Here is a 12,374-nt window from a genome sequence, read left to right on the forward strand (position 1 = left end):
CTGACCTTGTGATCCGCCCACCTCAGCCTCCCAAAGTGCTGAGATTACAGGCGTGAGCCACCGTACCCGGCCTACCTCTCAGCTATCTTACTAGCTATATGATCTTGGGCAAATCACACGGTTTCTGTCCCATTTTTCTTATTTCTAAAATGAAGATCATAATACCCCCCTCCTCACCCGACAGTGCTGCTGTATGCATCAACTGAGATGAATGTCAATTACATCATGCTGCAATATGCTCTAATTTATAAAACATTATTTATAGCATTATCAGTCTTAATGACCATCACATTACAGAATGGCTAGCATCCCTAGACCACATCTATTTATTACTGTAAAAAAAACCGCTTATTCTTGCACCCCCCTACAAATTTCCAAAGTACCTACTAAAGGGGAAACTGTCTGTCTTACTCCCCCAACTAAGAACTACTAATTTATAAAACGGAAGTAGCACCATTCTAAAGGGCCATGCTGTCAGAAAAGCTACCTTTATACTCTTAGTCCATCAAACCCCAAAACATCCCTGAAAACCTATTAAGAGCTTTATTTCTAAAATCTCCTTCCTCCCTGGATGAATCATTTGTGTATCAATTGCTAGTGGAGATGTCCTGAGGTAAAACACCACTGCCTTCCCAACTTCCCCTTCCATATCATCTAACTTAGCCTAACCCTACATATACTCTCAATGTCCCACTGCCCAGAACCACTCATTTCTGATACACAAATAATGCTAACTATCAATCCCACAATCAAAGGATTTACTGTGGTAGAACGCCTCAGAAAATGGTTAGAAGTGCTCCTCTTTTAAAAGAAAAAGAAGTTCTAGGCCACATATTAGTTTTTCTTTTGCCATCAAATCTCACCTTGCAAGTGACTATCTATGCCTTAATTTGGACCTGATAGCTACAATGCACTTTAAAGATTCCAATTCTGGAAAGAGTTAACTGCTCATGGATACAGAGAGACTTCTTTCCTAACCAGTTCCAGAATCAAAAGGCGTATGTCAATTAAGGAGCAAAACCCTGTTCAGAATTATTAGTTCCCTATGTGACTTCATAGCTCTTATATAAAAGGAAAAATAAAAGCTTTTCATTAGTGACCACATGCCAACTTGAAATAAAACATATGCTTAATGTAAAAAGTTTTCCAAAATCCTAGTTAAAATATAGCATCATAAATGTGCTAAAATGTAGGCTTACTGCTTCTCAAAGCTTCTTGTACATATGCACTATTTCTCTGTTCATTCATTATGTATTACTGAATATAATGATATGAATCTATTAATTTCTTACAGATTCCAGAATATTCCAAAGCTTTGTTACAGTAATAAGTACTTATGACTATTTCTACTGTATATCCTAGAAACTTTTCAGGATCTCCCTCCCCACTAATTCACCTAGATTTACAAATGATAAGGCAGCAAAAACTGAACTGAGGAAAACCTACCCAGTGTCATGAAACCATCTCAAAAAAATGAGTAACAGGGAATTTATCTCCCCTATTGTTTCTTTCTGGGTCAAAGATTCCAAATTTATACCAAAAAGCAAATATGTCAACGGTCTTAAGACCACACTGGTATTACCTTCAGAATCAGCCCGAGTCATGGCTGGTCACTACCACTCCCTGCCTCCAATTTTATATACAAATCCAGAAAGAATGATACTCTAAATACAGCTATATGGCACATAACAATGGGGATATGTACTGAGAAATGTGTCATTAGGCAATTTCACTGTTGTGCGAACATCATAAAGTGTACTTCTACAAACCTAGATAGTATAGCCTACTACACACCTAGGCTATATGGTATAGCCTATTGCTCCTAGGCTACAAACCTGTGCAGGGTGTTACTATACTGAATACTGTAGGCAATTGTAACACAGTGACAAATATCTTTGTATCTAAACTTTAACAAGATACAGAAAAATTATGGTATTATAATCTTATGCAACCACCATCTTACATGCAGTCCATCCTTGACTGAAATGCTATGTGGCTCATGACTGTAGTTTGTTAGGTATTAAAGATAACTATCTGTGGGGAACTTGGCACTCTGAGAGGTGACATGCCCACCAAATACAGCAGCTCCCTCAGATCTAAGCTTAGCCATTGCTCCCACACACTACCAATACAAGTACCTCTCCTTTGTATACTAAGTTATAATATTTACAATTTCACATTTTAGTGATTATTTGATTGTCTTCCTCCCTTGCTGGACTAATTGTCTTCCCAATTTTCAAAGTTTTTCTGATTTCATTACAACTCAGGAATATTCACTTCTACCTCCTAAAATTCCAGTCGTATATCCTATCTCCTCAGGACCTTCCTGGCTCTCATCTCTTACTTCCCTACATCCCTCAGATTTTCTCACATACTTATTGATCCCCTTCAATTTGCAGTTCTAAAACCAAACCTTCTTTTTCCTTTACCCGTTTTATTTCTCCAAAAGCGTTATTTCAATACGTCTATTACTATTTGCCATCCATATTACCTTCATTTTTTATTCTTAACCCACAGTGCCAACTTTTTGTGATTGTCTCTAATATGGACAATATATTGTTAATTCAGTTCATGTATACTGAAATTCTCATGGTAGCCAAAATTTTCATAGACTAGAATGTGGGGATGGGTCACTGGATTAATCAATTTATCTACATTCTCAAGGTATGTACAAGCATATGCTACCTAAGACTATATCATATCTTAAGCAGAAGTCCAGTGGGTTAAACAAAACAAGCAAGAAAACAGCAGATCTCTTCTGGATCAATCAGAAGAGGATCCGGATCTTTGCCTGAATAGCATTCCCCTCTCCCCAAGGCAATCCCTGTAACTCAGTCTGGTTAGCACCAGACTACACAATTATCTAATTCAGGGGTGTCCACCTTTGACATCCTTGGGCCCCAGAGGAAGAAAAAGAATTGTCTAGGGCCATACATAAAATACACGGACACTAATGATAACTGACGGGCTTTTAAAAAAAAAAATCACAAAAAAGTCCTAACGTTTTAAGAAAGTTTATGAATTTGTTGGGCCACATGCAAAGCCATCCTGGGCTGCATGCGGCCCATGGGCTGTGGGTTGGACAAACCTGTTCTAATTGTTAAATAGTCTGGAGATACAATTGTGGTCTATGATGAACAAGTATGATTAACAACTATTTAGATTACTATCTTCTAAAAGACAATAAACTACTTAGTGCATTGCTTCTAAAAATAGAACTGACCTTTCCAAAGTGCTTTTAAGTATATTATCTGCAGGGTTTTCTTTTTGTTTTCTGTAATACATTTTAAACTTAAGTAATTTTTATTTATTCCTCCTTTGATTTCTCCCTCCTTCTTAGTAAAAAGATATCTAGATATTTATAGGAAGAAATTATTTTCTACTTTTTCTCACTTACCCTAAATTCTATATATGTGAATCCTTTAATCCTTCATCATATTAATCCTTTAAACACATTCTCATTTGTGCTGATTAGCTGGCTAGCTTTGTAAGCACAAAGTGGAGACAATGCTAAAACATACAGAGCTACAACATGGTCCTTTTTGACTCTCATATTTCCCTAGCTTGCCTCTTCTCTAAGTCCAGAAACAGCTGGGGCTGGGACAGAAACTGTTAATTACCAATCCAATATCCATTTCCACTTCTTCCTTGCTATGAGAGCCCCAGTTTTATTCAGGCAGCAATATTAACCAGACAACTCATCATGATTGTTATGACAATCTTCTCCCCTCACTTTCCCAGCCTCTTTTTACATATAGAGGTGACTCAGTGAGAAATCTGCAAGAGGACTACAGGCAGCAAAAAGGAAATCCACAGAAGGGAGGAGGCAGATATTCTGAATAAAAGTACACTTTCCTGATAAAAGATATAGTTGGCCCTTTTCCTTCCCACTGACTTGAGCACAGAATGAATCCAATGTCTGAAAATGTACATGCCCTAGGTCTCCCTGTCATCACTGAGACCTGAGTGACCCAGTGCCAGCAACCACCTACTCAGGTCTTGTTATAAGAGAGAAATAAACCTGTTTTTGTTTAAGCCACTGTTCTTTGGGTAGTCAGTTATCTGCAGCAGTAAGCTTTCCTAACCGACTGACCAACCTTTCCTGATAATTCCAAATAGGGGTTAAGTTGTCCTGTAACAGAATGAAGGAAATGTGATCAGACACTACAGGGCCAGCTCCATTCTATGACCCACATGACAAACTAGAAGGTGGTATAAGAATGCCAAGTCTGGCATATATATCAAAGAGCATTCCTATTTTTTATTCTACCTGGCCCTATCACCAGACCTCAAAATCCATTCCATGTGGGAGCCAGATGATCGCTCATTTTTTTTTTTCACATGGTTACCATTTTATTTTTGGTATGGTGAGAACACTTAAGATCTGATCTCTTAGCAAATTTCAAGTATATAATACAGTATTATTAACTATAGTTGCCGTGCTGTACACCAGAACCGACAAAGAACTCAAACAAATTTACAAGAAAAAAACAAACAACCCCATCAAAAAGTGGGCAAAGGGTATGAACAGACACTTCTCAAAAGATTTATGCACCCAACAGACACATGAAAAAATGCTCATCATCACTCGCCATCAGAGAAATGCAAATCAAAACCACAATGAGATACCATCTCACACCAGTTAGAATGGTGATCATTAAAAAGTCAGGAAACAACAGGTGCTGGAGAGGATGTGGAGAAATAAGAACACTTTTACACTGTTGGTAGGACTGTAAACTAGTTCAACCATTGTGGAAAACAGTGTGGCAATTCCTCAAGGATCTAGAACTAGAAATACCATTTGACCCAGCCATCCCATTACTGGGTATATACCCAAAGGATTATAAATTATGCTGCTATAAAGATACATGCACATGTATGTTTACTGCGGCACTATTCACAATAGCAAAGACTTGGAACCGACCCAAATGTCCATCAATCACTCATTTTAAGCCTTGTGGAGAATGGAATAAAAAACCAAATACAATATAAAGTTCAACACCTATTCTCAAATGAGCTTCATAAGAGCTCCTTGTGAACTATGCAACATAATTCCAACAAAGGAACTAAAATCTTACCTCTTCATTTTCCAACCTGCCTCTGATGTAAATACCAACATGCACATAGGCAGAAAAAGATATGAAGGAGAAATAAGTAAATATGGAGGATGCAAAAAGTAAATAATTAAGGCTCTATGCAAAGACAAAAAACATAAGACTTTCCATAAATTCATTTGGAAAATGCAGACAAGTCACCTGCTACTCTTCTGCTACTGTATGTATGCAGATATCACCCAATTCATTGATAAGGTTTTTACACTGCTCTGAACTGTAATACTAGATCTGATTGATCCAGAGAAGATCTGCTGGTTTTTTATTTGTTTTGTTTAACCCACTGGACTTCTGCTTAAGATATGATATAGTCTTAGGTAGCATATGCTTGTACATACCTTGAGAATGTAGATAAATAGATTAATCCAGTGACCCATCCCCACATTCTAGTCTATGAAAATTTTGGCAACCATTAGAATTCCAGTATACATGAACTGAATTAACAATATATTGTCCATATTAGAGATAATCACAAATTACAGATGCAACAGTTTACTCCTTAAGAAGACATCCTAAACTCAGTTTTGTATGTGGTGCACAGAAAGCAGAAATCCATTACAGTGAACTGAACTGCTGTTATAAAAATAATCTTAATCTTTGAATTATTTACCCAAATTCCCCAGGACCTTTGTAAGAGCTATTTGCACATTAGCTATTTATGACATAACTGGCTATTTAATACCTACTTGGCTTGTTAGTTGAAGGCTAGTCATTGGCATTTCAAAGATTACTTGGACAATTTGAGTGAACCACTGTCTTTACCAGCTTTAATCTCAAATATATTTTCATGTTCAAATTTCCAGTGGTCTCAATGTTTATTCTTCGGTTCTTTTTTTTTTTTAGCCACTTATTTAAGTCAAGATCCAAATAAGTTCATCACACAGCAATTGATCAACAAGGTTTTTAAATCTGTTTTAATCCAAAGGTTCCCCTTCCAAGTATTTTTTAATCTTACAATTTATTTGTTACGGAAACCAAGTTGCTTGTTCTGTTATTTCCCACAGTTTGGATTCTGCTAATTGCATTTTCTAGAGTAGTTTGACGTGTTCCTCTCTTCCCTAGCTATGTTATAAACTGGTGGCTGGATCTGAAGCCTTGATCACATTCAAATTTGATTGTTCTTCCATCAGAAAGTACCCCAGTGACTCGTCATCTTTTCATGATGTTAAATGCCTAGATCCATTAGATTGTCAGAGTTTGTAATTTGGTAATATTCTAACATTCCTTATTCATTTACTACTGGGATACATTTATAAAAAGACCAATTTAGGCCAGGCGCAGAGGCTCACACCTGTAATCCCCAACACTTTGGGAGGCCAAGGCAAGCGGATCATCTGAGGTCAGGAGTTCAAGACTAGCCTGGCCAACATGGTGAAACCCTGTCTCCACTAAAACTACAAAAATTAGCTGGTGTGGTGGCGCACTCTTGGGAGCCACTCAGAGGTTGAGGCACAAGAATCACTTGAACCCAGGAAGCGGAGGTTGCAGTGAACGGAGATCGTGCCACTGAACTCCAGCCTGGGCAACAAAAACAAAACTCCGTCTCAAAAAAAAAAAGATCAGTTTATTACTCAGTAACAAAGTTCATATAAAAACAGAAAAATAGATACTTGACTTCTCTTTTTGCCCATTTTCACAATAATGAGTTGCTTCTTCAGAACCCTCCAATGACAATCAATTGGTTCCTTTTCATCTCTTAAAGTCATTATGGACTCATTTAATTATTTCATGTTTTAATCCACTGCTATTATTATTCACATTGATCTGCAATTTGTTCCATCTTTGGCCAGTGGGAGCCTCTTCTGAGTCTGTTGGACACCCCCAAATAGTCTTTGTAGCTTCCTCGCTAACTAATATGATGTTTCACACTCAACTTTAAAATTTCCTACCCCAGAATTGAGTTAGCCATTTCCCCAAGGAACACTCGTTCCTTTTATTAAGAAATGGTATCTGGATTTCATAATCAGAGTCCCATTGTAAGTTGAGAAACATCTGTCCTTATAAAGCAGCTAACCTGCTGTTTTTCTTTTTAGTTTACCCTTTGTCCCATTTTCTACTTAAATTCCTCCTTATTTTTTCAACTTAACATCTTCCTGACTTTCTGCAAAACACAGTTTAGCCAAGATCCCTACTTATATCAATAAGGAATACAAAAGACAAAAAGAAACTGTTTCCTGTGTGAATTTTAAAAGAAAATTTTATTTAAAACAGCATTCTGTGTTCTTAAAAAAGGGGGGGTAGCCGGGCATGGTGGCTCATGCCTGTAATCCCAGCACTTTGGGAGGCCGAGGCGGGTGGATCACAAGGTCAGGAGTTCGAGACCAGTCTGGCCAATAAGGTGAAACCCCATCTCTATGAAAAATACAAAAATTAGCCAGGCCTGGTGGTAGGCGTCTTTAATCCCAGCTACTCGGGAGGCTGAGGCAGGAGAATCGCTTGAACCTGGGAGGCAGAGGTGGCAGTGAGCCAAGATCACGCCACTGCACTCCAGTCTGGGCGACAAAGAGAGACTCCATCTCAAAAAAAAAAAAAAAAAAAAAAGCCAGGCACAGTGGCTCACACCTGTAATCCTAGCACTTTGGGAGGCCGAGGCAGGCAGATCACTTGAGGTCAGGAGTTCAAGACCAGCTTGGCCAACATGGTGAAACCCTGTCTCTACTAAAAATACAAAAATTAGCCGGGCATGGTGGCGCACACCTGTAGTCCCAGCTACTCGGGAGGCTGAGGCAGGAGAATTGCTTGAACCCGTGAGGTGGAGACTGCCATGAGCCCAGATCGCACCACTGCACTCCAGCCTGGCGACAGAGCAAGACTCCATCTCAGAAAAAAAAAGGGGGGGTGGAGGGGGGATGTTAACCTATGTGTAAATGTTTCATGCTGTATATAAGTTACAAAAGTAAAACATTATAATAGAAAATAAAATCTCATACCTTTCAGCACTAAATGCAGACTCTGTGTCAATGTACACCACAGCTCCTTCTAATCCTCCCATGTGGGTGGGTAATGTAGCCAAAATGCTCATCATTATACAAAACTGAGTTTTTCCACAACCTGGTGGACCTGTAATCTAAAAAAAAAAAATGTTATTTGGATAAACATCACAAGCCAGTCAAAGCAAAATCCTTTTAAGGCCTTGCCATATATGCAGTCCAAATAAACTGGGTTCCCAGGAGAGAATTAAGCCCAAGACATCCATCGTATGTAATGAATTAACTTCTCCCCTCTGCATCTGAATTGGCACTAGTTATGTACTATCCTTGGAGGAACTGAGAAAATAGTCACTCAAATCATCCACTGTAATTTGTAGTTCAGATGAGAAACTTTTAGTTGAGAAAGGCTGAAACATTCACTTATTTATACCATCATAACTTGGCATTCTACACCTTTTCCTCATAAAGATACTTATACTAGGACCTTAAAAATATTTAAGAGTCTTTAATAAATGGTTGAGCATTTGTTACAAATTAGCATTTCAAAACAATGTTGTACTAGTCCCATTAAGGGCTACTTTAATCCATTTTTTTAAGAGTATTTAGGGGTGAAGCGTACTGATGTATACAATTTACTTTCAAACAGTTCAGCAAATAAAAATATGTATGTGTATGCATATATGTATGTAGAAAGAGAAATAAAGCAAATTCATTGTTTTACAAACAACTGTTGAGTTTAGGTGACTCCTACTTTGAAATGTCTGTTTTGAAATCTTCATTGGCAGAAAACTATTTTGAGATTATAAAAGTTGAAACCAAAAGAGTATAGGCAGGAAATAATAGGAAATTAATTATATCCATATTCAAGTGTAACTAGAAGTAGTTCAGCTCTGTGTCCCCATCCAAATCTCATGCTGAATTGTAATCCCCAGTACTGGAGGAGGGGCTGGTGGGAGGTGATTAGATCATGTGGCAGTTTCCCTCTTGCTGTTCTCGTGACAGTGAGTTCTCACAAGATCTGATGGTTTTAAAGTGTGGGGCACTTTCTCTTTCTCTCTCTCTCTCTCTCTCTCTCTCTGTCTCTCCTGTTCTGCCATAGTAAGATGTGCTTGCTTCCCCTGTAAGTTTCCTGAGGCCTCCCAACCATGCCTCCTGTTAAGCCTGCAAAACTGTGAGTCAATTACACCTCTCTTCTTCATAAATTACCCAGTCTCAGGCAGTTCTTTATAGCAACGTGAGAACGAACTAATACAGTAGTTAACAAAATTAATTTGAAAATGTTTAGAAATATCTCCTTTAAATATATGCTATTTGTCACATTAGTTGTGACACCCAAATTTTTAGAACCAATGCACTATTTCTTTGTGAAAACAACACTAAGGGACTTTTTTTTTTTTAACATTGAGAGGAAGGGAAGAGGAGAGGAAGGGAAAAGAAAAAAAAATCTAAGAGAGGAAAAAAAGTCTGGGCTAAAACTGAGACATACAATAAAGAAATTGTCTCAGATACATTATAAAGTAGGAAGAAATAAGTAGGAATGATCCATGAGTCTAAATCATCTAGATCTGTGGTTCCCAGATTTGAGTGAGCATTAGATTCACCTAGAAAGCTTGTTAACCAGCATTTCTGGTTCAGTAGGTCTGGGTTATGGCCTGAGAATTTACATTGCTAGTAAGTTCCCAGGTAATGCTGATGTTATTATATACTTTGAGAACCATTGTTTCAGAATTTAGTCTAAAGACAAACTTCATTTATCAAAGTTCAACCTTAAAACACAAATGTTTAGCACATGCCTGTAATCCCAGCTACTCCAGAGGCTGAGGCAAGAGAATCACTTGAGCCCAGGAGTTCTAGACCAGCCAGGGCAACTAAGCAAGACCATTTCTCAAAAAAAAAAAAAAAAAAAAAATTCCCATATTTAAAACTACGTGCTGGTTTATAATCTTTACAATGATCATTTAGACTTTAAGAGTAAATAATTACTCCTGTCAATAATAGCTTGCCAGATTATGAGTGATCAGTAAAGACAGTTCTCCAAACTTCTTTGACCACATACCCCAACAAATCAGCCAAAAAAAGTAATCTAAACAAAATTTAGTACAACCCTCCAATATATGCATATTTATTATACACATACTATTTTACTAATATATCCTATACAGTATAAAACACACACGAAGTATGAATTAAAAATCACAAACATTAAAAATCATTTTATAATATTTATTACGTATATAAAAGATCTTTTTGCTCTCATAAAAGCTTACCATTTTTAGTAGAGCAATGATAATAATGAAAATAATAAGAAACCAAATTGTATTTTTAAAAAATAATAACGTGAACATTTTGTGATTCGGTGATTGAAATGTCAGGTCCTAAGTTCCACTTATTTCAGAACTTAACTGTAATGGCTGCATAGCTGAAAGGGGATAATTACAAAGATGCAAGGATTGACATTAAAGAAATACATCATTTGTTGGACTTAACTAAATTACTACTTGCATTTTTCAATACCTTCCATCAATTATGCAAACGTTTTTATTGATCTTTGGTTAAGAAAGTTCCATCTTCCTTCTCGTCAATTGATCTTGCAGACTAAGCAAAACATGCCACATTTTAACATTTTTAACTGGTTTAAAAACCCACTGAAACTTTTTTGTGTGTGCTTACATTTATTTATTTTTACTGAAGTATGACAATCAGCCAGAAAAGTACACGAATCACATCTGAGCAGTTTGATGAATTTCTACCACAATACTCATTTGCCACCAGATATGTATCATGGGTTTTGCTTGTTTTAATATTTTTTAATTGATAAATAATAATATATATTTATGGAGTTCAATATGATATTTTGAAATATGTTTATAGTACATTGTAGAATGGTTAAATCAAGCTAATTAACATACCTATCACTTCATATACTTATCTTTTTTTGGTGAGAATACTTAAAATCTACTCTTAGCAATTTGAAATACACAACATTATTACTAACTATAGTTACCATGCTGTACAATAAATCACCAACATTTATTCCTACTGTCTAACAAACTTGAGACCCTTTTACCAACATCTCTCCTTCACCTATTCCCTCTTCCCCCCACTGACTGAAACTCTATTGGGAACATTTTTGAAGAGTATACAAAATATTTTTCCAAGTATTTTTTAAGAGTGCAGGTAAGTTTTCATAAGACACACATATCTTTGACAACAAAAATCACATGATAAAAGAAATATTCCAAACAGTGATTTTAAAAACATAGATGTGGCCGGGCGCGGTGGCTCAAGCCTGTAATCCCAGCACTTTGGGAGGCCGAGAACGGCGGATCACGAGGTCAGGAGATCGAGACCATCCTGGCTAACACCGTGAAACCCCGTCTCTACTAAAAATACAAAAAACTAGCCGGGCGAGGTGGCGGGCGCCTGTAGTCCCAGCTACTCCGGAGGCTGAGGCAGGAGAATGGCATAAACCCGGGAGGCGGAGCTTGCAGTGAGCTGAGATCCGGCCACTGCACTCCAGCCCGGGCTACAGAGCAAGACTCCGTCTCAAAAAAAAAAAAAACCACATAGATGTGTTTTTATCCCAGCCTTTATAAAAGGCAGTTATATTTTCACTGCTTGTTAAAACATTACCTTTACCTTGAAGAAATGAAGTAAGAGTGTTACATTGATTGGTTGGTTGCTTGGTGTTTAATCTGCAATGCAGATTACATAGTCACTTGTCATACAAAAAGGGTCACCAAATTTGACATCTCTTGTATTTTAATAAAACATGCTTCACTCTTTTTTTTTTTTTTTTTTTTAAAGACAGGGTCTCACTCTGTTACCCAGACTGGAGTGCAGTGGCATGAACATAACATACTGCAAGTGGCCTCAAATTCACACATGCCCAGCTTTTTTTTCGTAGAGATTGGGTTTCACCATGTTGCCCAGGCTGGTCTTGAACTCCAGGACTCAAGCCATCCACCCACCTCAGCTTCTCAAAGTGCTGAGGTTACAGGCATGAGCCACCATGCCTAGCCAACCCATCTTTTAAGTTCAATGATTCTGTTACAATCTTTGCTGTAAGATAATCAGAGATGCTCTTGTGATTCAAATGATTCTCATGGTCACTCCTCATCTCATTACGGAGTACAATAGGGATTCTATATAACGGTTAGGATTTTTTGTTTCTTTGTTTTGTTTTGTGACAGGGTCTCGCTCTGTCACCCAGGCTGGAGTGCAGTGGCACGATCATGGCTCACTGCAGCCTCTGCCTTCAGGGCTCAAGCAATCCTCCCACCTCCACCACTCAAGCAGCTGGAACTACAGGCACACATCACCATACCCAGCT

General features: G+C 37.7%; 1 protein-coding gene across 7 annotated transcripts in view; it reads right to left on the bottom strand.

The window, feature by feature from the left end:
• Positions 1–12,374, bottom strand: part of RAD51B (RAD51 paralog B) — a 787,871-nt gene that overhangs the window by 735,954 nt on the left and 39,543 nt on the right. For all 7 annotated transcript variants that reach the window (XR_007727250.1, XR_007727251.1, XM_050797048.1 and 4 more), the window contains one exon: positions 8,042–8,178. Coding sequence is in view for 5 of the 7 variants with exons in the window: in XM_050797048.1 (XP_050653005.1) it covers positions 8,042–8,178 (137 nt within the window). In the remaining 2 variants the exon portion in view is untranslated. The remainder of the gene's footprint in view (positions 1–8,041; positions 8,179–12,374) is intronic.

Source organism: Macaca thibetana, chromosome 7 (assembly GCF_024542745.1).
Source record: "Macaca thibetana thibetana isolate TM-01 chromosome 7, ASM2454274v1, whole genome shotgun sequence".
Lineage (NCBI taxonomy): Eukaryota > Metazoa > Chordata > Mammalia > Primates > Cercopithecidae > Macaca > Macaca thibetana.